Here is a 24,930-nt window from a genome sequence, read left to right on the forward strand (position 1 = left end):
GAGAGCTGCTACATTAACAATTCTGAAAGTGGATTACCTGCAAGTGTTAAGAACACCGGTCAATTACATCGAGGTTCCCCAGTTGGATGGACAAAAAAGAACATGCACCGGCTAGGCAAACATCTAAAACTGGAGCCCATCATTTCTCCCACGTACTTCAACCTGCAAAAATCAAACTAAAAGCTTGAACTCAGAATCTACGTATAGTGCAATATCACCTTTCCGACTGGAGCTAGAGGTGGGTAACCCCATATAGATAAGGAGCAAATCTCCTTTACCATCTTCCTACTACATAAGTAGGAACTTTTGTCAGATGGAAAAATGGTAAGTTGAATGTATTGTAGCAGAAACAAGCATAATGCACTATAAAAATGACAAAGCCGTTACAAACAGCATCTCAATTTCAACGCTTCATGAAATATTGGCTGAACCACAATCACAAGCAAGTCACACGACCAATTTCCCGCCCTTAACAGGGGCAACTTTTGGCTTAAAATGTCTCAAACAGCACATGCCACTCATGCCACTATGTCCCCATTAAACCCCAGTCCCCAGATTTGACAATTTCAATTCGCATGTGCAAAGAAAATGCTAGTGGTGCTTAAAATGTCTCAAACAGCTCATGCCACTTACGTGCCCATTAATTTGCTCCAAAAACCCATATTTCCCCATTAAACCCCAGTCCCCAAATTTGACAATTTCAATTCGCATGTGCAAAGAAAATGCTAGTGGTATCTTGCAAGTGGGCGGAGTTTACGAGCTAAGATTGACTGCCCTGACCATGATCTCCAAAGCGGGACACTCGGAGACAATGCAAGCACTGGCTCTCTCAGTGGTTTTGAGGCTCCACCAGGGAGCACCAGCCTCGCGCTGAACTTTGCCAGCACACGATCCATCTCAGATCTGAGACCCGACATTGCATCTGATCATAATCATTATCAAAGAGTTTGCCTAAATTGACCGTATAACCACGAAAATCGTTTAAAGCTTGAGCTTATCGTCAATGGCGGTGATAGATCGGAGGTTGCAACAGCACTTGGTCATCTGCCCAGTGGTGGACTTGGAGCCATAGCCACCGGGGCGAAACTTTGATCCCTAGTAAACACAACAACATTAAGCCCACATCCGCCATATGCCCATTAAAAACACACTAGCATCTAATCTGTATCTTTTGCAGCATTATTTCAAATTCTAGAATAAAATGGATCAAATGACCCCCTACATGTCAAACATTACCTGCATAGTGGATAATGAGCTAAGTCCAAGGTCGGCCGGATTACCACCTCTTACCATCTGCAGTGCATCTACCATCCTCTTCATCTAATCTGAGTTTGTATGATTATTTGTTGTGATGAACTCTTTGGGTTCAAGTTTGCTGAGTACTTTGATGCAAGAGGCTGAAAAATCTAAAGGGACAAGGACTAATACCAAACATAACCCAGGTTTTTCTTGTCCCAAACCAAGGTAACAATATCTTCTTTGTTCAGTTCAGAGTACAACTCCAATGTATCATTCATTTGTACCCATGAAAAAACATACCAGAAGAAAGACTTGAGTAAGTTAGTATTCCATTGACAGAATCGTTAGATAAGACAAACGATTGCATTTTCAGCTGGACACCTTTCCAGAGGTAATCCTAGAACTTATTAATCATTTCACATAGATTCCTTTCCAGAGGTAATCCTAGCACAGTTTTTCTTCCTGAAAGTATGGCCAGTTTTTTTTTTTCTTTTGGCTTTTTTTTTTTTTGTCTTGCTAACTTCTCCAATTTAAGAGAATTACAAGCAGCAGGATGAAGACAGGTGTAACACTTACTATTATACTTTGAGACAGCATTTGAAAGTTTAATGCGTTGCCTTGACCAGAGTTCCTGAAGATGACAAGGCTTGCCCATGGTCTCTCCTCACGCTAGCCGTAACTTAGGTTAAATGATATATTATCATAATTGCATGCCTCCCAATCACTTTTATATTTCCTCCACTGTACCGAGTGATTTCTCAATCCATTTCCTCGAGTACTGAATTTCAGTATATTCAAAATAAGACTGCAAAAGAAGCAGGCAAAATGTATGACTCAAGAACCCAGACCTTTACTTGAATAAGAATCAAAAGCTATATTATAATTAATCAGGGTGTTAACTACCTCGAGAATTCCCACCATCACACCCTTCACTTTTTCAGGTACTCATCCCCACTTCATGAAACTTTTAAGCGTGCTAACTCCAAATGTTTAGCAATGGTCCCCAAAATCTCACCCAACATGCCCACTTCTTTCCCAATCTGCTGCTTGGTCTTCCCCCGTTTTACAACAACTCAAAGACCATAAGGTAGATTCCAAATGTTTGTTGGCCCAGAAAGTCCATGTAGTAAGCGACAAAATGCTTTGGGGAGTTGAAAATAAGCATAGATTTGTTCCTGTTTCAACATAACAAATATATGGAACAAACACTATGACAGTACTACAAATTTAGTAAGCATTGAAAAGCAATCGATCATCAAATAAGAAAATGGAAAAACATCACAGTACCAGATACTTCAAAGCTCCATTTTATCTGCCACATTACAACGTTGTCCTTTCTTAGTTTGTTTTTGACTCATCTGGTTGATTTAGCAGTTTACTTTGAGCTCGAGGTATAAGTTGTATAGAGCGGGGATTCACCCATAGTCTGTGTAATTTGTCCATTAGTTGATAAGAAATCATCGCTTGTCATTTGTGAAACTCTTCCAAAGAAGAAAGATAGACAGACTAAGGAGAGCAAAGCATCGTGAAATGTGAATTCATAAGTGCTTATAAATTTTTTAAAAATTGGCACATTACTAAAGAGCACTCTTAGGATACATTAACAACATTTATTCATTAGAATAATACTAAAGATTTCGTAAAAGTGGTTTAGTAAGCTGTTAGTGAGTATTTAAGATAGTATAGTACATTCAACTAATGGTAGAGATACTTGGACTAGTTTACAAAATTGGCATTCACAGTGATAAGCCAATTTCATTTGGAGCTTGAACAAAGCCAGCTTGTTAAAATATCCAGCTTGCCACATAATTTTTAGAAACCATTCTCAATATCCTTAGCATCTCAATTCATTAAAACATCCCCCTGCCAGTGGATCCAAATAAAATTGGGTCTTCACAAGCAAGCATCATATAATCTTGACATTTATTTTACGTCTAGGGAGAGTCCAAAAGGTAAGTCCATAGTAAACTATCAAATTAGAAGACTTGTGAAAAGAGAAGATATGCATCTCATGATTCATTTCAAGTGATTTACACTACTATTACAATCAAATGAACCATGTGGCGCAAAAATCATACCACAGCTGATTCTATCTTTTCTTCTAAAAAAAGGAAAAATGAACTTACTGAGTGGCCATAGATTAAATTAGTATTTATGAATAGACATGCAAAGTTATGCAGCATATGCTTCTTCACTTGCATTCATTTGTATGGAAAAACCTCTACCAATTGTAACCAGTACATGACCCATAAAAACCACAATGCCATTGCCTCTCGAGAACCATAGAGATGTTACTTACCAACTTCCAAGGAGCTCAAGATCAGGATCTATATTTTGACAGTTGCAGTGCAGTCTTTATGCAAACAGCATGCCGATGACTGAAAAGGGTCTTCTTCCAATAGCTTTCAAGCAGAAAATGTAGGAAGTAAATTGAGATACTCCTTATAATTTTCATCCTTTGATAGCATGTCAACTACCATAGATGTCGTAATGTCATCTGGTAAAATACTTCTCTCTGCCATTTTTTTAAGCAGCTCAATCACCTCGACAATCTCATTATTTTGACAAAAACCATGCATCAGTGTGTTGAATGTGACAACAGTTGGAGGACAACCATTGGCTTCCATTTTCATAAATAACTCATTTGCCTCTTCAAGTTGACCTTGTCGGCAGAGTCCATGGATCATGATAGAGTATGTTACAGCAGTTGGTGCTAACCCATCCTTCTGTAACCTGTGGAATAAGTCCCATGCAGCTTCAAGATCCCCTGCCTTACACAACCCATCAATGAGGGAATTGAAGGTCTGTACACTTGGCTTTATGTTGAGATCTTGAGAATGAAACAAATCTAATGCCTCTGAGAGGCAATTATTTTTGCAAAGTCCATCAATAAGTATGGTGAATGTGCTTGTATTAGGTTCCACTTCATGACGTTTCATTTCTTTAAACCAATTCCTTGCATCACCAACCCTACCTTTCTGGAAGGAACCCTTCATTAGTGTACTAAAGGTGACAACCGTTGGCTTAACTCCTTCATTAATCATCTCCTTGTACGTACTTATGGCTTCTTCGGTACTTCCCTGATTGAAATAACCATTGATCAGCACATTGTAGCTGACTGCATCAATTGGACAACCTTTACTCACCATTTGAACAAGCAGTTCCCTTGCCCCATCAATCTTGCCAGCAAAGCACAGGCCGCACATAATTGTGTTATACGTAAACATGTCAGGCTCAACACCACTTTCAATCATTACTTTGAGCACATTTTTGGCTTCTTTCAAGTTTCCCTCTTGGCAAAGAGCTTCAATCAATGAATTAAATGTGACTGTGCTAGGTGGGATTTTTTTATCTACCATCTCATTAAGCAGAACATTGGCTTCCTTGTACAGTCCGATGCTGCAAGAACCATGTATCAGAGAGCTGTAAACAACTACATCTGGCGAAATACCACTAAGTTTCATCTCCAAGAAAAGTTTTCTAGCCTCTTCTAACGACCCATCTTTGCAAAGTCCATCAATGATGGCACTATAAGAAACTAGATTAGGCTTGCAAAAGACACTATACTTGCCATTGCTACTCACCATGTCTTGATGTAACTTGAGTGCCACGCTCGTATTACCACTCCTACATAACCCACTAATCAATGTGCAATAAGTCACAGAATTCGGCCTGCCACCTGAACGAAACATTTTCATAAACAAGCCAACTGCCTCGCTGATTTTATGTTCTAAGCACAACCCCTTCACCAACTGAGTGTAACTGACAGTATTCGGGCAATGGCCTCTCCGAAAAATTACCCCCAAAACGGCGAAACCATCAGCAACCCGCCTCGCATTACAGAAGCAATTCAACAAAATGTTGAGCACAATATAATCAGACAATAACCCCGCAGATTCCAGCTTTGCGCGGAGCGAAATAACAGTAGAATAATGGCTCTTCTTCTTAGCTAGTGCACCCAATAGCAAGCGAAACGACGAAGTGGGAAGGGCAGGTTGCATAGAGATCATGCGGTCGAAATGGTGGAGCGCTTCGTCCACAGTGAAGTCCCCTGATTTACACTTCTTTTCAAGGAAAAGGGCGAGTCGAGTTTGGTCTTCTTCGGTGTCGTCTGAAAGATTGGACTTTTGTGGCGGAGGCGAGATTTTAACGATGGGTTCTTGCGGGGGATTTCGACTTCTGGGATATTGTCGGCGTGGGTATGTGAAGAGAGAGGAGAGCTTACCTTCTGAAGCAGAAACAGCGGATGAAGAAGAACGCAGAGCCTTGGAGGCCATGGCTGGTGAGCGAAAACGCTTCGAAGCAATTTTAAGATGGGATGAAATTGAAGGGGAAAGTTTTGAAATGAAATAAAGAGAAAACAAAAGAATAATGTTAAAAGATATAAAGATTTATAAACTTATTTAAGTACCCTGTGCCTTTTTTTTTTGTCGAGCTGTGTCTTTTTTAAAGGGCAATACATAGAAAAAAAAAATGCTAGAAAGGGCATTTTCCTCTGTGCAATTAAGTTTACAAAACTTACTTAAATATCCTTTGTTTCCTTGGAAAAATTTAAGGGCGAGCATGGTTTCAGCGTAGCTATTGAAACCTAAAATTGGAATCATTGGGAACAGATTCAGTTTTAGGTTTCAAAATATGTATGGTAGGTTTCGGGTTTTAAAAATTGGGAAACATGTTCTAACCGGTAAGTTTCATGTTCCAAATAAGTGGAGTATGTAACCTGTAACAAGTTTTTGTGTTTTTCTTGATATATATCTTTGCGCGATCGTTCGAGATTCCATGTCATCGGATGATGAGTGTATAATCTAAAATCTCTAGTCCGAACTTCCATTTTTCGCGATAGTTATGAATCAGATTTTTAGTTTGTTAATATTTCATTTTCAGTTGTGGTCAACAAATTGTAGCAGTAAATGATGATCGTTAAATGTGACGATTTACTATAATCATTCAATTAAGAATATAAATGGAACCGATCTTAAAACCTGTAACAAGGTATGTTCCAGGTTCTAGAGTACGTAGGGTAGGTTACGGGTTTCAAAAAATGAAGAACCTATTTCGATAGGTAAGATCTAAGGTTCTAAGAGAAATCTATACGGAATTGAAAACCGCTCACCCCTAGAAAAATTGATCATATAATACCACATTAGAATTATGAAGGAAAGGCGATCAAATTCATGTTAAAATGCACCGAATTGTCAAATAAGAAGAAGGAAAAGTTAGAGCATTAAGTGCAAAAAATCAAAATACAATGATTTAATTGCAAAATTTCTTAAATTGATAGTCACCACTTACGAAATTTGAAGTTGCTTTTGTTGTTGTTTATATAAATGTTTTTAGAAGTTCTCTCGCGTTCAATGTGATATTCATATTAATAAGCCCAAACCCCATTTTGTCTCATTTTCAGAATTCCCATCTGGCCTTCATGTACAAATCACCGTGATATTGTAGTGCACATTAACTTTAAAGACACAAACGTAAAATTGATCAAAGAAAACAAACAAAGATAGTAAAACAAAGAACTTAATTACCTACTTTCCACTAAAACATTGCACCTAGTGACATTCTTAAACCATATCTTAAAGTGCAAATAAGTCAAAACTCAATTTTGACTCACTTGTAGAATTTCCATTAAGCCCTCAAATGCAAGCACTCTAATATTATTTAACGTTAAAGAGAAAGAGTAAAAGTGGCCAAACAAAAGAGGATGAAATCATGAAAGAAAGAAGTTCACTACCTACTTTCCGCCAATTTTGTCTTTGCCCCATACATGATTGCCTTCCTTATTTCATTTTCCGAATTTCGAATTAATTTTTTGTGTTTATATATTGAAAATTTATCAAGATGCTTATATAAAATTTGCTTTCCAGTGAAAAAATTCGTATGATGATAAACGCAATGTTAAGCATTTAAATGTCCATCTACTTAATTTGGTTGATTTTAATTGTTAATTTGGTTATAATTTTACACAAAGAATTGACAGTAATCGTGCTCGGGCATAACTCGTACATGAAGACTAACTTTTAAGATTAAACAAGCAAAAAAAAAAAAAAAAGTGATAAAAGGAGAAAAAATAAAATAATTACTGTAAAGACAACTAACCTTTATTTGTCATTCGCAGCATCATGGCAAATGAAGAAGAAGTTTGATGGAGCACTAGGCCTTATTTTTTCGAAGAAAAGGTATTAAATCAACGACTGTTTTTAATCTAATGACCACTTATATTTGAAATTGTCCCTCCACTTTAAGTTTGGATGGTTTGGTTTATAATTGGTTTTTTTTTGAGTTGTGTAGGTGGGTGCCGAGTTTAAGATTTAGAGATGAGCAGTTTTGGAAAGAAAATTCACTTCTTGTAAATAAAAATGCAAGCATAATTGATATAATGGTATAATTTGGGTGGGAAAAATTCTAAATAAGGATCCGAAATGTCATTATTTTCTTAAATAAGGTTCTGAAGTGACTAAATCATCTCAAATAAGGACTTAACCTTATCGGTCGGCCAATCAAGGACATTTTTGTCAAAATATAAATTTAATCTAATTTTTAGTTAACTTAAGTTAAAAATTTTAAAAGAACAGGAAAGATAGGCGAGAGTGGCCTTCGGTACCTTGGCAAGGGCCGATGACCCCGCGACTAGAGGTGAGAGTCACCAGCCCTCGCCCGGGTTTCGGGGAGGGCCGCGACCTCCCCCAGAGCCGGGCGAGGGTCAAGCCCTCTCCCGGTTCTAGCGAGGGGCGCCGGCAACTCTACTAGCCATCGTTGTTTCCATTTTTTTAAAATTTTCAAAATAAACTAAAAAAAAAAGCAAAGGAAAAAAAAGAGCGAATGACGAAAATGCCCATGTCAATAGGTGAGAAGTTTCTTTTTTGAGGCTGATATGGCTATTTTAGGCTTTAATTTAAAATAATATCCACTTCATGCTCTTATTTGAGAAAGTAATGACACTTCATACTTTTATTTGGAATTTTCTCATTCTGATATTTTCAAAAGTCAAAGTATATAAGTAATTATTCGGTAAAAGGTGAGATCATGTTTTTCATTTTCGAATAATACCAGAAGAATATCTTGCTTTTGTTGCTTTCAACGTCTGATGAATCCAAGAATCGTGTAATGTTTTGCACGAGAGAACCAGGCCAGAACACACTTTCTTGGTATTCAAGCACGACATGAAAAACGTCAAACCTCATGCACGTATTTTTGCCCATGTTCAATCACATCTCTCCACAACGTGCCACCTCGTCACTGCATGGTCTCCCAAAGTTTCCATTTTTAGATGTCCAAAACAGCTCATTGCCATGGAAAAAACCGCTGCTTATATAAACATACAAATGTCCATCCTCTCTCTCTCTCTCTCTCTCTCCCCTTCACAACGCAAGAACTAAGCCAATTCTGAATCGCCTCTTCTCTGGGTAACTCAAAACATGCAGAGAGGTTAGGAACGATCCAACTTCATTGCGGTTTTGCAAATACTCCATGCCCCTTGATCTGATACAATCTCGTTGTTTACAACATTCTTCTCTATCGCAGACTACAATGGCAGACCCACCTTCTCGCAGATCGTCGTGGCGTCCTCCATAGGGTTGATCATCGCTGCAGCCATGCGGTATCAGCTGCGGAGGCTGAGAGACCGGAGGATAGCCCCGCGCCTGCGGTTATCCGACTCCGGCCGGGTCATCAAGCTCGAAAAGTTCTCCCATTATGTAGGTAATTCTATGATCCAAAATCTCTCTGCCAGTCCCTGGATTGATGTGAACTTGAATGCAATAATGACTATTTCCGCAAGCAATGCTGATTGAAAACTTGTAGAATCTTGCTTGATTTGAAAGATGCAAACTCAACATGGTCAAGAAAAAGAAAAATTTCCGCCGCAATGGATTGATGTCAATTGCCTTGTGATCAATCATTTCCATCTCGTACACCTTCAATCGAAACTGAAACGCTCTTAAATATTCCCGCAGCGAGGCAAATGGGATTCAGCGACAGAAGAGAATGTCCGCACCTATGCAAATTAGCTGCTGAATACATCACCAAGTGTGAAGGTTTCGAGGATGACATCTACACTTTCTTCTCGGGCGAACCGGATGCGGATTCGCTCTTTGTGAAGCTTGTGGAAGAGTTCGAGAGGTGCATCCTCAGCTACTTTGCATTCCACTGGAGCCACGCTGAGATTATGCTCAGTCAGGTATGTTGGAAAGGCAATGCGCCACAAGCACATGTAGTTAAATAGATGAAAAGACTAATTTGTTCGGATTGCACTCTTTCAGGTCTTAAGTTCTGATGCCGAGCCCAAGAGGAAGTTGAAGGACATTGTCATGAAGGCAACTAGGTAGGCCTCTAGAGCTCATACCGACAAATCCGGCATTTAACGGCGTCACTATTGGTCCTGGTACTTATTTGCTGGCTCCAACAATTGAATGGTAGATGAGAGTTACCGCAAAGGAAACGTTAATGCATATGCGCATGTATCGCAATCTGAGAACACTTAAAGTTTGTGAAGAAGCATGTATGAAACTTTGAAATACCAAAGAAAGTTAGCTGTTGGAAATTTATTCCTTTTGCAATATAAGAACTTCAAAGAACTGTCAATCACTATACTTGAAAAGCATTTGGCAATAAGCAAATTTAGCCTAGAGACTACTCCAAAAGAAAGAAAAAACAGATAATGCACTTCATGTGCTGTTCCTTTCCGTGATGGAGACGATCATGAACAGTAAGATCGTATTGCATCACCTGAAGCAAATAAGATCAACTCAGGGGTGAGAAAAGAGATAGAGGAATGGTGAAATTAGATCGTTTGCAACAGATTTAGCACATCCAGTGATCTTATAAGGTTCTGCAAAATAGAGGAATTTATTGAAAATCGCTTTCTTCCTGTATAGATGGTTCAATCTAATGTTTCCTTCATGTCATACGAAATGCAGACAACAAAGATTCGAGACCGTGACGAAAAACCTAAAAGTGGCTAGAGTTTTCACAACATTAGTGGAGGAGATGAAGGCAATCAGGTCATCAAACGATGACTCAGAGTGCACTGATGTAATGGCTCCGGTGGCTCACAGTGACCGGAGTCCGGTCCTCCTCTTCATGGGTGGTGGGATGGGAGCAGGAAAGAGCACTGTTCTGAAGGACATTCTGAAAGAGTAAAGTCCGCTATAAGTTCTTCTTCTAATACAGCTCTGCATTAGATTATGTTCCTCTCATATCGATTGCTTCCAGGATTAGAAGTTAGTTTTGTAGCCTTTTCATTAGATAAATCCGATTCTGAGACAGAGCAATTACTTACTTTCCTGTAATCCGAGGTAATTTCACATGAAATAAGCTTATGGATGTCCTTTCCCGTTTTAAGTACTGATGAGTACTATGTTTCAATATTTTCTCCAGCATTGTCCAGGTCTCATTTTTGAAGCCATAAAACATAGTAATTTTTGCTTGTTCTGCTTGTTTCTTTTCCCCCCCAAAATACAATACAGATCATACTGAAGGGGGATATTGGAAAATGAAGGTTTTAGACTTCCTTGCAGTCATATGACCACAAAAGTTTTATCTGACAACTTTATTCATCTCACATATTGTTGAGATCCGTTCTTCACAAGCACTCCCCACTAAAATAGATAATGCATCTCGTAAGTAGCCCTGGAGAAAACTAAACATGCGAATTTACATATAGTAAGACAACTTACAGTGACTCCCCTGGGTGATTGTGCACAGGCCACTCTGGGCAGGAGCAGCGGGGAATGCAGTAATCATCGAGGCAGATGCCTTCAAAGAATCTGATGTCATTTACAGAGCCCTTAGCTCCAGAGGCCACCACGTTGACATGCTGCAAACTGCTGAACTAGTGAGACATGAAATAAATCTCTCTCTCTCTCTCTCTCTCTCTCTCTCTCTCTCTCTCTCTCGTGCGTGCATGCGTTCACATGTGGAATGAGAACTGCGAAGTCAACTTCTGTCTTGTGGAAAATCTGACAAAGGGTAGTCGCAGAACTAAATACACAAAAAGAGAAAGTTGCAACCTCTCTCACTTCCGTGTTCTTATTTCCTCCAATGTATGTCCAGAAGAACCATATTGGTATATATTCCATTGACTGATCTTTATGTCAATACAAATTTCAGCTGACTTTCGTTGATTCCCTATTAATTTGAAAGTTTTGTCCTGCTGTTAACCTGAAAAGAACTAGTCAGTAGAGGTTCTTGGTTTGTGTGGTAGTTCTTGAGTTGCTTTTCGATATTTGAGAGGACAATACTTTTTGAGTGTCTAACTGAAGATAGGGATTGGATGATTTTCCAAACAGGTGCACCAATCATCTACTGATGCAGCGTCATCCTTACTCGTCACAGCACTAAATGAAGGACGTGATGTGATCATGGATGGCACACTTTCCTGGGTGCCATTCGTTGTGCAGACAATAACAATGGCCAGAAACGTCCACCGCCATCGCTATCGCATGGGTGTTGGCTATCGGAAGGGAGAAGATGGGTCGGTGACGGAAAACTACTGGGAGCGTATTGAGGAAGAAGAACAGGAACAAGTTGGGGGAAAAAAGAGAAAACCATACAGGATAGAGTTAGTTGGAGTTGTTTGTGATGCTTACTTGGCTGTTATCAGAGGAATAAGGTATGCAGAATTCTATATAGCTTTATGTTTTTAATCTTCGTTTCTTCTTCAATGGGAATAGGTTTTCTATCTCACAATATTGACGAGAATTCGGGTGTTTCCAGGAGAGCAATCATGTGCAGAAGAGCCGTGAGGGTGAAATCTCAGTTACGATCACACAAGAGATTTGCGACTGCGTTTTTAACTTACTGTCAACTTGTCGACAATGCTAGGCTATATTGCACTAATGCTCTAGAAGGGCCTCCAAAGGTACTTCTATACTTTCTTCTCTATCAATGTTTCATTCTGTCAAGCCTCTCTAATGCAGTGTAACAACTTCATCTCAACATCAAGTTCAAGGCCTAAAGAACAAAAGCTACACATATATTTCTCTTAGCTATAGAAACTCTTGGATTCATGTGAGCTTGCGTCTTTTTGCTCCCTTTGTCAAGTTGATAGGATGGAAAGACAGAGACAAGACACTGTTGGTTGATCCAGAGGAAATAAGCTGTTTGGAAACAGTCGGCAGATTGAACGAAGAGGCAGACTCCATAAATGAGCTCTACAGACGACCAAACCCGGCTTGTGAGGCTGGTTCAGTTTGGAAAGACATCGTCCTATCACCTTCGAGGATAAACATACAGCAGGAGCTGAAGTATTCGATCCAGAAAGTTGAAAGATCAAAGTGACTGATTCCTGATGCGGTACTGAAGCTGCATACTAGAATTTGCAATTCAGCTTCACGCTTCGATCAGACTTTTGTTATTTTGATCAGAAGCATAGGAAACTCGGCGGAATAGATGGAGCTTGTATGTAAATTTAAGCATCTGAGTTTTATTGCAACTCTAAATTCATAAAAGCAACACTAGGCCGTCATCATTAAAGAGTGCTAAAGGGAACTGATACAATTGTGGCTTGCTTAGAAGAATCTGTACATCATGCGGGCTTGGTGAAAATTTCAACAATCAGTAGAAGTTTGCATACTCTCAAGATAGCAGGACTACAAAACCTGAATAGAAAGAGCATAAGATTCACATAGATACCGTGCTTATGGAGTGACAGAACCGACACAATAACACATTTCAGCTCAGACACTACTAAGCAAGAGCAAATCACATTTATCCAATCACTGATATATGTTGCACTCGACCAGCAACAATCATCATCAAGATTCAACAGTAACTTTGTCATAAATTTCCACATTTACGAAAGACAGGAAGGAAAGCATTTATATTGCGGTAGAGGTGAAAACATTTCGGAAATTCAAGGAAAGAATATACAAGATACTAAAGTGTGCTTGGTTCTTGAAAATTTTACCATAGTTTTCTGTTTTCTTGAAAATGCATTTGGTTCACGTACATTAAGCTTTTCAACTGGAATGCAGATTTTGAAAGCATGTTTGCTTAAAGTGTTAATTACTGCAACATGGCATATAATTGTATTGGAACAGATTGATAAATATTAACTGAACATAGGTGGTTTTCTCATTTTTGTTTTTCCCTTTTCGCTCCATCGAAAATGCAAAGCCTTTTTTGTTTTTGTGCTTGAAAAAATTGCGAGGATTGAGAAAGGATCAGAATAGGAAAACCACAAAGTTAATAGTTGGCCAGAGTTGTAGCTTCACCAAGTTCTTAGGATCCTCAGCTTCTTCAAGCTTGGCTTTTACCCCCAAAATGAGATGGACCTTGGGTGAAGCCACCATGACTGTCTTCGGTTCATTGCTTTGTCTACTTCGTCGAAGTAAATTGAGGACATTTCAGGAAGATGCTTGCCAAACAAGTCTTCAGTGAGATTTTGAGAAATGAAAACAGATAAATAGAAACTCTTTTACGTGCCAAACAGTGTGCCGAAACACGAACTCTCAGCCAAGGTTCGCTCACCAAGTTTAATAACTTCAGACGCCACATGAACGCCTCATTACTAGTTTTCTTGCCGTTATCATATGTTCTTAGGGACTGGGAACACTCGTTTCTCCCGGCACCACCCGAAGCTCTCCCGGCACAGCTCAATAGTTAATCTTCAACGGACGATGCCGAAAAGTTTGTTCCTTCTAGGAGGAATCAAATCAAAACAAGGAAGCATACTGGAGAATCTCGGTAATCATCGACCTTTTTCGGAAGTGTGGCAAACATTCATGATATCCAGAAGTCATGTTTCTCCTAAAAGCAGTCAGATCGGATCGTTTCCATTACATAATGCAAAGAAACTAAAGTTTCGGCATCTGAATTTCTCTCTTCCAGAGTCAGTAGAAAGAAGCTAGATTTCAAGTTGCCCATTTCCATTATTTATGTCGAGTGCCGTCAAAATCCAATACTAGCTGAGCTGAAACACTACAGAGACTTGACACCAGTTCATCATCATATGGTAGGAGAGCCATGGCATTCGAAAAACAATCAGCCTTCAAGTAAAGAAAGATTGACAAGATAATTGAGAAACCTAATTAAAGATCCGAAAATAACCTCAGTTGCTCCGTTTGCGTCGAACCATAATCTCAACAAGAGACAGGCGCTGTATCAAGAACTGGGCATCGCAGAATATGGTTAAACTGTTACAACTTCTGGTCCATGGGATGTGCCTTAAGGCTGCTGATGTCTTGAGTCCCAAAAGTCTTTGTTTTATCCCCTCAAGTCCCAATTTTCAATTGATCCTCTTCTAATGCCTAAGTGCACCTTCTTCTCCAGGAATTGTCCAAAAGAACAAGCAAGCAGGATTTTCCTGAAGACAGGCATTGCTTGACACCATTAGCTGAGAGTAGCTTAATTCTGTCTGAACCTAGGAAAATCACACTCGAAGATGAAGTCACTTTTTTTTTTTTTCCTTACATGTGAACCTCAGAAAACCTCAGCTCAGGTGAGGGATAGGACAGGATTGTGTTTCTCTTGGATAAGCTCAAGTTGGGCCCATTCCATACCTCAGAAATTTGCAGAGATGGATTCGTGTCTTGTTCTAAAACAATGATTGAACTCCACACACCCCCACATACAAAACATGGATGATGCAAAAGATCAAGTTGACCCTCTCTTGGTAAAAACCCCCCACCATAGAAATGTAGTCCACAAACAAAGTCATTCCACCAGCGTAGCCCAAGATCAATGCAGAAGCCGAAATCATCAGAACTTACCTAGGAAGGCCAATCCAAAGATGCCTTCTCGAGCAAGCGATCTGCACACTGATCCCATTTGCAAATCCTAATCGAGCTCCACGCAGATTTAGATCTCGCAGGATGATTGCACTATTTACTGTGAAAGACAAACAGAGAGATGTTGAAGAAAAGGTTAGGATGAGTGAAGAGAAAGGATTCAAGCCATGGTTCGACGGAACATCATCCCCTCGTGATCTATTCAACCAACTGAAGTACATATCTAGAAAATGCTAACCCCCAAAAGCCATTAGAAACTTACAGAGAACAAAGCAAGAACATGAAAAGAAGAAACGAGAGAAAGAAAGAAAGAAAGAAAGAAAGAAAATTCCGATGCTATGTATTTCCCAAGAGGCCTCACAATACAATACCAACGAGTTCTATGGAATTTACCGGAACTACCCCTAGACAAAGCATTCTATCTCGCTCTATGGCTTCCATCACTTCTTCGCCTTCCGTGCCGAAGGCTTCCTCGTGGGCGACTTGACGCTCTTCGGCTTGACGCTCTTTGCCGATGCCTTCTTTGCCGCCAGGGCCTTCTTAGGAGGCGCCACCTTCTTCCCCGGAGAGGTCCTCGTCGAGGTCCTTGAAGCTTTCGCTGGCTTCTCCTTGGCTTTCGGCTTGGCCGCGGCCGTGGCCTTAGCCTTCGGGGCAGCTGGCTTCGGCTTGGCAGCTGCGGCCTTGGGCTTGGCCTTAGCCGCCTTCGACTTGGCAGCTGCAGCAGAAACCTTGGGCTTAGCCGCAGGGGCCTTAGGCTTCGGCTTAGCAGCTGCTTTCGGCTTGGCTGAGGCCTTCGCAGCAGGCTTGGCCGACTTCGTCTCCTTTGGCTTAGCAGCGGCCTTCGCCTTCGGTTTTGGCTTTGGCTTTGCAGAAGCTTTCGGCTTCGACGGCTTCTTAGCCACGGAGGCCGGCTTGGGAGCCACCGCCGCCGTCGCCGCCGCCGATTTCCCTGGAGGTAGCTTGAACGAGCCTTTGACCTTCGTGATCTTGCCGGAGCTCACAAGCTTCTTCAAATGGAAGAGCAACAGCTTCCTGAAGTTGGGCGGAAGCTGCTTGTGCTTTTCCTCGTTAAACTTGGCGATGGCGTACTGGCTCGAGCCGGACTTCTCCTTCAACGTTACGATCGCGTCCTTTATCATCTGCAAAAATCCGCAAACGTAAACGACATCAGAGACCATCCCGAATAACTCAAAACGACGCTAAAACCTTGAATAGATTTCCGGAGTCGGAAACGTTCATCGTTACCTCTTCGTACGGAGGATGAGAAGGAGGATTGCGGGGCTTCTTCGCAGCGGCGGGCTTCTTGGCCTTGGGCTCCTTGGCCTTCTTCGACTTCCCGGCCTTCGGCGCCGGGTTCTCGTCGGCCACCTCCGGGTTGGCCGGCTCAGGCGCCGGCTCCACCGCCGGCAACGGCTCCTCAGTCGCCATCAACGAGCCTAGAGATTTTATCCGAATTTTGGAAGGATTAGGGTTTCGCCGGCCGAAATGGAGGAGCTAGAGACGGCAGAGGAGAGAGAGAGAGGATTGGGATCGGCGATCGAGAGAGATCGATCGATCGTGAGTGTGCGCGTCTCTGCGGGTAATTTCGTTGAGAGAAGAAGACGGAAATGGCAGAATTTAAATAGTCCGATTGCGAGAGAATATGTCCAAAAGGCGCTCCCTGATTGGCTGGGACGTCCCTCACTCGGATCGGGGCCATCCTGGAGTTTGAATGTAGGCCCTCGGATGGATCCATCTGGACGGCTGTGGTCACGAGGCGGAGGCTGCATATGTGGGGGGAGGGATCATGAAGGAATGGGATTAGGAGCTAGTGCCACTTTTGGGTGTGCTTTTCAGCTTGATTCATCCGGGCATTGCTCGAGTTGGACTCCATGGATTTTGATGGGGTTTTTCGCGTCTTGTAGGGCATTATGTGAGCTTTCTAATGAGTATTTATGCGTGTGGTTAGGGCGAGGCAGTCGGGAGATATGCCGGCTCGAACGAACAATGGTCGGCGTTAGGGTTTGTCGGGATCTTGTCGCGGTCTTGGCCGGTTTGTGGAGAATGCCCAGGGAGGATCCGGGGTTTGGAAGGGTCGAGCCAAAGTAGACAAAAAGGGGGATCTATCGCATCGAGAATCGGGCGAATCCGTGGTGATTTGCCAGGAAAACGGTTCGCCGGAATGTCGCTCAACTTGAACATACCTCCCAACTTTTGTGAGGTGCACTGCATTGCATTGGGCATCTGACTTGCAATCCAGAATTATCTGCATAAATCACATGCTGATGCCTAACAAGTGAACAAATCTATCTTTTTCGTTTGTGAATGAATGTGAAACTGGTGATGTGTTCGTATCCTAACGTGGCATGGCAAATAGTGCTACATAGAACTCAAAAGGGTAAATTGCAAATCCCTTGCTTTGCTTGAACTTTCTACCTTCTACAACTCCTGTGCTTCCGTTGTGCCTACAAAACTAGTGGCACGAGCTTCTCGATATGCATCGATTCACCAAACTCGATCGAGCTTACGTTCATAAGCACGAAATGTTCAAAAACTTCGGAAGTCCGGCACGCTTTTAAAGTTACCTCTTGTTCCTTTCTTAACCATGAGGTGGTAAAAGAATGGTATGGGATCAGAACAAACTGATCAGGATCTCTCGCACCGAGATTGTGTACAAACCTTTCTTTGAAAACTCATAATCCAGCCTCGTCTTTCGTTTTACTGAATCGACTTTGAAGTCGAAGGAACTCGAGAACAAATTGATGTGGCATTTATGTTGGCCTTTTCCCAGTCTTGGTGAGTGAATAAGCAACAGAGTGTTATAGCTTCACTTCTGGTCCTTTCAAATCAACCAAATCTCAAAATATAGCTGCAAGTTGCGGCTATGCACAAATCGAAAAACTTGCACAGAGGAATTAGCATCTGTACGCAACATAGCAGACAGCATAACCATCTTTGTTGTGAGGATGGGAATTGCCTTTCACTGGTCTAGAACTGGAATACCAGCTCCAAAGTGGACCATAGTATGAGACCCAACTTTGATTACCATCTCAAACCAACTCGAAGATTGCTTCAGAATGAATCCATACTTTGAGAAAAAAACTGCAATAAAGAGTGAAATTCCCATATGGTAATACCCATCAAGGATGGAGAAGTTTGTTGATCATCGCTATAGCAGGAAAACTAAGTGCGGTAATTGAAATTAGACCAGACTCCTACACCTGCTCATCCAATTCATCCACAAATGGCTTTTCAAGATTGTTTTACTTGGAGGGCAATCTGTAAAGTCGAGGGAAAACGGTACTCGTGGATAGCAAATGGAAAGCATAGATCGCTCCCGACATAAGTGGATTGAGGTATGCAGTCAAGTCGCAATATAGTAAACTGATGTCGCTCTTCTTAAGAATGCTTCGATCTATTCGTGTACCGGTTATGTGAACATATAGGTGCTACAATTCATATCTTTTGATGTAGAGGCCATTTTAAAGCACGAAAGCAGGCATCCTCTTGAGCTAAAGTTCATGATACAATCAAAGATCCTTGTCTCAATTCCCCTCCATTCTCGTGTCAAGTACTTGTTTGGCTAACTGATGCAATCAAAACAGAGATCTCAGCTTAACAGATAATGGTTACCTAAGCTCGACTGGTTTAGCAGCATGTTTTGAGCTCGTAAAGCACAAGCATAAGTTGATTTAACCTGTTTTAGTATCTGATACGCTCGTAAGATTTTGATTTTGATCTCACTAGCACGTAAGGCGACTCGCAGATTATAGTGGAAAGAATGGTCATGGTTCATGAAAGGTACCTCGGAGTTTTTCATTGAACAGATCTTGGTCTGGACATACAATTCAACCTTCAAACGACGACAAAATACAGCGCAAGCTGATGAACCATATAAGAAGAGAATAGATAGTGACAGGCATGGACCGACAAGCTCGCTCATCATTTGGGAAGGAGTCGTGTTCCTCGTAACAGTTTTCACCAATCATGCTCAAAACCCTTAAGAACCGCAGATGTCCTAATACTCTGGCGGCTAATGGATTGTCTTCCAAATCCATCTTTCAATAGGCAAGACACCATATGAGATTCATCTAGGAAACTCCAAGAACTTCGCTGAATTATGGTCATTTTTGTTATAGTTTCTGGGGTCACCCTACCCTATGTTCTGAGCCCAAGTCATTGCAGGTAAGTATTTCGATTGTCCTAGAAGGAAAAGCGATGTATTTAGGTAATATTTGACAACTATATGGAATTCAGATTTAGAAGAGAAAAGCCCTGTTTCCTGTTCGTAGTAAATTATCATTATGTCGACACTTGTCGCGGATGTGTAATTGAGTCCTACAATTTTAAAAAAAATACAATAAAGTCCTAAAACTTGTCAAATTGAATGCAATCAAGCCCCTTTAAAAAGGGAAAAAACATTCAAAATATGTTAAGCAACTAAAAAATTATTCACGTACTTACCCTTGTGCTACATAAAATGGACGACGACTACATTATCAACCCATTAGAAGATTTGAGACTTCATTAGTCAAATTGAAACACATAGGATTGAATTAACTATCATATGACTATTTAGGGGTGAGCATGGTCCGGGTGGACAGTTCCCACTAAGGACCTGTTTGAGAAAATTGGAACCGGGAACCACCCATGGGTTCCATGTGTCCACTCGGAGATCGGACCATCTTCTGGTTCGGTTCCTAGGTAGATCCATGGAACCGATCCCGATCCCCAATCCCTACAAAGTTGCATTCATCAATTAATATCATGGTGAACCTAGTTTTTTTGATCCGACCAAAAAAAAAAAAAACTAATTTTTATAAGGGTACTACTTTGCAAGGGAAAAGATAAGAATAATAAAGAAATCTACTGTGATTTTAGGATGAATGCTCTCATTTGGACAATTGGTTATGTCTCTTACTTATCATTTGACAAAAAGCCAAACAGACTTTGAAGAATAATTTGTTTTAGCTTAAATATGTCATCACAGTCTCAAGTAATGTTCATATTCTTGCTTCAAATATTAGATTGAGTCAACCAAAAAAGAATACAAGCATCAATGCTCAATAGCTGTGACTGAATGTTCTAAGAGATGTAGTTGTGAGTAGGGGTGAGCGGTTCCAAGTTCCTTACGGGTTCCACCTGGAACCCGGAACCTACCCATCGGAACGGATTCCTTATTTTTTGGAACTTGGAACCTACCCGTTATATCTTAGAACCTGGAACCTACCCCGTCACAGGTTCTAGGGTCGGTTCCAGGGTACCCGAGAACCTATTAATTTAATTTATTTTATTTTATTTTTTCATTTTTAGTTAAGCAAAATAAGAGTGAACGCTACAACATCTAAGATAAAGTAGAGGTTGGTGGTTTTAGGTTCATGACAGATTATATTTAGAATTGATACCAATCCATTAGAACACGTTTATCATTTTTTGGAACCCGAAACCTAAAAATTTGTTTGGCTTTAGATTATACACTCATCATCGAATGCCATAGAACATTGTAGTATCGTGCAAAAATATATATCAAGAAAAATAAAAAAATTTATTTCGGGATATAGGGTCCAAGTTCCGGGTTCCGGGTAGTGGAACCTAGAACCAGACCGGATCCTACAGGTTCCGGTTCCAAGTTCTCGATTCTACCTTGGAACCATGCTCACCCCTGGTTGTGAGTAAGTGGCAGGGGAGAAAAATAGATAGAGGCTCACATCGACAAAGGCAGCATCCAAGTAGGAGACGTTCATCTCGACGGAGACACCCGTGAGGGGGCAAGAAGACTATAGGGTAAAGGCAGCATCTTGATGTGTGTTCTATTTTGAGGACTGCGAGATGCGAGTAGGAATGTAGGGTAAAGGACAAAAAGCAAGCAAGAAAGACTCTTTTTCATTGAAATTGAGCTGGAATTTTTTCAATAGAGTACCAGTTTGGCCACACCGGAACTCGGAATCGGATCGGTACTCACGGATTCCAGTAAATTGGAACCGGGAACCAGACCGATCCCCATGAGAACCGCCAATTTTGGATCGATCTGGTCCGATTCCGAGCGGTTTCTGATTCCTTTGCACACTCCTAAGTACGTACATATTACCATTTAATCAAAAGCCCGCCTGTGCAAGGGTCTAAACTTGAAGCACCATCGCGTCATCCACGTCATCAAAAGCAGGCAGACCGTCAAACCCTCTTAGAAGTCCTACCAACTCGCCATTAACATAACCTTACCAAACGTCAAAAGGAGTAAGTTGTGGTAACCTTTTGTCGACCCCAGTATAGAGTTGTACTTAATACACCACACCAAGCCAAGTATAGGTACATCCTGATGATCACACTCGAAATATAGTGTTATCCCACATCTCATGGCGAGAGGTGGCTCTATCACTACATATTTGTAAAATAAAATGGGTGAGCTAGAGCCTAATAAATGAAATCTCTAGGTTTAAGATAAGAGATCATCTTCCCACTCAATTCCGTATGAAAATGAAGATAAGAACATGCATTAGCTTTCTACCATGATATGCAAATGAAAATAACTTGCCAATGTGGCATAGATTAGTCATTCAAATGCAAGTAAATGACATATTAATTATTTCATGATGCGCAAGTACCACATAGCAATTCTAATATACGTGGTGAGTACCCGGATCTACCCGCCTTTGGCCAACACTCATCTAAACTAACGAGATGCCATCAGCTCCAACTCATGGATGAAGCTGTTGGAAAACATCCCTTTGGTATTTTGTGTTGAGGCTAGCGGTATCATCTAGAGGTGGTGAATAGGATATTTCAAAAAATTTAATAAAACAACGTAGAATTAAATAGAATGAGTTCATAACTTAGTTCATAATCTGAACATGAACAATAATATATTCAGATCCACGTGTGTGCCATAAGCTCTCGGATGCAGTAAGTAAAATTCAAGGAATAGAGAAATTTGCACACGATGTTTATGGTGGTTTAGCTTTGATCAAGCCTACATCCACTCTCCATGCTAACAACCCTACGGCTAGATTTCACCAATGAATAATTCAGAGGTTATAGTAGCAAGTGCTGGTAATACTCAAATAGATAGGACTTTCTATCTCACATCTAAACATAAGCTGAATTTTGCCAACATCTCTCAAGGATATACAAATGAACGCTCACGGGAGACAAATATATAGAATTGAAGCTCTCTTTGAATTTTGGAATTTTTTACTCTTGATCTCTCGTCGCTCTTCAACATCATGGTCTCCTTTTATACTCCTTCACTTCCAAACTAACCATTGGATAATCTTTAGAGGATCACTTCCCAATCAACTTGTTAGACAAGATTGTATAAAGAAGATTGAGTAGCCGTTGAGGGATAAAATCAGAATATCCATGGATTTAGTCGCCCATACAATCTGAATCTAGGTTTCCATAAATAGGGTTCTTCATTTGTGGAAGACAGTTTGTTTATGATAAGAAAGAAATCCAAGCTATATCACTAGCTATTATAAAAATGATTTGTGTTTGAATCTGAACACCGCTTCCGATACGCTCCTCAGAGTCCGAGCTCGTCTTACATCAGCATTTGAGTCTAAATACTCATTGAATCTGAAGATTCTCTAAGTTTGAACATTCTTTGAGTCTAACGGACTTTGCACGTAGTCCGAACACATCCCATATTACTCCAATGATATCTAAGCCATTCAAGTAAATATCCAGAGCTTCAAATGTAATATCCAGAACTTCATAGACAATATCCAGAGCTTCACTTGAGCTTCCATCTTATGGTCCCTCCAAGCGTATTGGCAATTGCGGCTCTACCTTGCTATTCACCGATAAAAGGTCCCTCCAAGCTTTATCGAACTTCCCCTTCTAAGCTTGTTCACCTTCTACTTAGGTACCTTTAGTTTGTAGGCACCTCTACGCCCAATGCCTTATTCACTATTGATAGATAACTCATAATCTTCCGACATTTTATTAAGACAACATCTGCATAATAGCCTGTGCATTTTTCACTTGCTTCTACTCAACTAATAATAATAAACACATTAGTAGCCTTTAATTATTTTGTCATCTTCAAAACATCATAAGAGATTTTCCCTAACAATCTCCCTCTTTTTGATAATGACAAAACAATCTTTAGATATGCAGATGTGCAAACACGTATAAAAGATATTGAATTACGTAAATGTGAAAAGGAAAAGAATTCAAACCAAGGCATAATAAGCACGTAATGTGATCTCCACTTTAAGAATTCAAATTGCTAAATTAGATTACATGTGGCGGTTAATAGGTGTATCCATTTGGGGTTTTTACCCTTTGTTTGTCATGTGTGTATCAATTTGAAATTTTTCGTGGTATTAACTCAATCTAATAGAAACTAACCGATGGAAAATATGTTGGAAGTATATCGGTTTGGGGTAAATTGTCACAAGTGTATCGGTTTAGGAATTTTGGTGGTAAAAAAATAATTTGGAGCAAATTTATCACGGGTGTACCAGTTTGGGATTTTATGTAATCAAAAAAATAGTTTGGGATATATTTGTCATAGGTGAACTAGTTTGGGGTTTTTCGTGATATTAACTCTATATAAAAACATAATCGCAGCTCAATATTATGCACCAAATAAATGTGGAAAAAAATAATCAACACATGTGCATATATATTCTTTCCCCCTTTTTGTCATAATCAAAAGCTAATAATGGAAAGGGTATCACGTAGAGATTATACAATGCAGCTCATGTTCTTCTGAAAATTATAAGGCATGAAACGCAATCTTTAGATGCAACATCTTCTACATGCTTATGTGAATATAAAATATATGCAATGTAGCTCATGATTTCTAAATTAGTCATCATGTATGTCGGTTGAACATATATCAAGTAGCAGGAATAAATTTCACTTTTTCTTGTCGTAATAAAATGATAATATAAATTAGTGATTTGTTAATGATAAAAAGTAAGGGAAACGAAAGATGTAGGCTTAAGTATACTACAAATGCCAAAACTTGTGTACGACGCTCATTTTAGTGTCAAAACTTTCAAAACGATCACTTAAGTGCCAATTTTTTTGAAAAATGATCACTTCAATGTCAAAACTTTCAAAATGATCACTTAAGTGCCACATTTTTTTTTAAACAATCATTTGAGTGTCAACTCCACCGAGACATGGCAACTCAAATATTAATTAAAAATAGCTCGTATCGGATTTTTGGCAAGCCACGTAGGCTCAAATTGGAGTTGGCATTGAAGTGATCGTTTTTAGAAGAAGTTGGTATTTAAGTGATCGTTTTTTAAAAGAGTTGGCACTGAAGTGATCGTTTTTAAAAAAGTTGGCATTTAAGTGATCGTTTTTTAAAAGAGTTGTCACTTAAGTGATTGTTTTGAAAAGTTTTGACACTAAAGTGAGCGCCGTACACAAGTTTTGACACTTACGGTGTACTTTAGCCGAAGATGTACTAGCCGGATTTTGTAGAACTTAACAAGTTCTAACATACATTTACCTTTTCTTCCATCGCAAAAGTAGTGATCAAGATCACGCACAGATAAAATCAACTTTATCGGGATTTTCTCATTCTTGATTTATGCTCCCCTTCAATTGGTTGCTTCTTTGGGATGATCCCCCCCTTTTTGCATTTTTGCTCTTCTTTTCTTTTCCTTCTCCCCCTGTCATCAAGATAACTTCTCCTTTCTCGTACTTGATTTATGAGCAGAGTATTTCTCCATTATTTTCTTTGTAGCAATTCTCAACATTTGTTTTCTTTTTGAAATTCGAGAAAGAAATTTGTATCTTCAATCAAGCTCATCTTGAATTCATTCATTCTGCATAAACTCAACAAACTTTTTGTACAAATATTCTGTTGAAGATGTAATATCTCGTGTAATATATAATTATTGCTTTTGAATAAATTGAATAGCATAAAATGTTAAATATTTCAATAGGAAACTACTCAACCTTTCATCTGATGCATTAAGGACTTGCTCAAAATATTTCAAGATATCAAGAAATTTTCGAGAAT

General features: G+C 40.0%; 3 protein-coding genes across 7 annotated transcripts; 1 reads left to right on the forward strand and 2 right to left on the reverse strand.

Moving 5' to 3' along the window:
* Window positions 1-601: 601 nt before the first annotated feature.
* On the reverse strand, window positions 602-5,547 carry LOC115752043 (putative pentatricopeptide repeat-containing protein At1g12700, mitochondrial). Of its 5 annotated transcripts, XM_048282693.1 has the most exons (5): window positions 5,465-5,536; window positions 3,539-5,350; window positions 1,816-2,414; window positions 1,237-1,406; window positions 602-1,095 (listed from the first exon to the last, which is right to left on the reverse strand). In XM_048282693.1, exons 1-2 carry the CDS (start codon window positions 5,514-5,516, stop codon window positions 3,645-3,647), a joined length of 1,758 nt encoding a protein of 585 aa, XP_048138650.1. In that variant the 5' UTR covers window positions 5,517-5,536; the 3' UTR covers window positions 602-1,095; window positions 1,237-1,406; window positions 1,816-2,414; window positions 3,539-3,644. The 5 variants fall into 5 exon arrangements, with proteins under 5 accessions (XP_048138650.1, XP_048138648.1, XP_048138646.1 ...); XM_048282691.1 differs by having other exon boundaries at window positions 1,281-1,406; window positions 2,143-2,414; window positions 3,539-5,547; XM_048282689.1 differs by having other exon boundaries at window positions 1,284-1,406; window positions 3,539-5,547.
* Window positions 5,548-8,542: 2,995 nt separating this feature from the next.
* LOC115752009 (calmodulin calcium-dependent NAD kinase) lies at window positions 8,543-12,752 on the forward strand. The gene is made up of 9 exons (XM_030690031.2): window positions 8,543-8,667; window positions 8,764-8,940; window positions 9,195-9,418; window positions 9,501-9,562; window positions 10,158-10,376; window positions 10,945-11,074; window positions 11,529-11,851; window positions 11,956-12,100; window positions 12,283-12,752. Exons 1-9 carry the CDS (start codon window positions 8,658-8,660, stop codon window positions 12,517-12,519), a joined length of 1,527 nt encoding a protein of 508 aa, XP_030545891.1. The 5' UTR covers window positions 8,543-8,657; the 3' UTR covers window positions 12,520-12,752.
* Window positions 12,753-15,140: 2,388 nt separating this feature from the next.
* LOC115752008 (histone H1-like) lies at window positions 15,141-16,565 on the reverse strand. Its single transcript, XM_030690030.2, has 2 exons — window positions 16,215-16,565; window positions 15,141-16,108 (listed from the first exon to the last, which is right to left on the reverse strand). Exons 1-2 carry the CDS (start codon window positions 16,395-16,397, stop codon window positions 15,410-15,412), a joined length of 882 nt encoding a protein of 293 aa, XP_030545890.2. The 5' UTR covers window positions 16,398-16,565; the 3' UTR covers window positions 15,141-15,409.
* Window positions 16,566-24,930: the final 8,365 nt, after the last annotated feature.

This window comes from Rhodamnia argentea, chromosome 7, assembly GCF_020921035.1.
Source record: "Rhodamnia argentea isolate NSW1041297 chromosome 7, ASM2092103v1, whole genome shotgun sequence".
Lineage (NCBI taxonomy): Eukaryota > Viridiplantae > Streptophyta > Magnoliopsida > Myrtales > Myrtaceae > Rhodamnia > Rhodamnia argentea.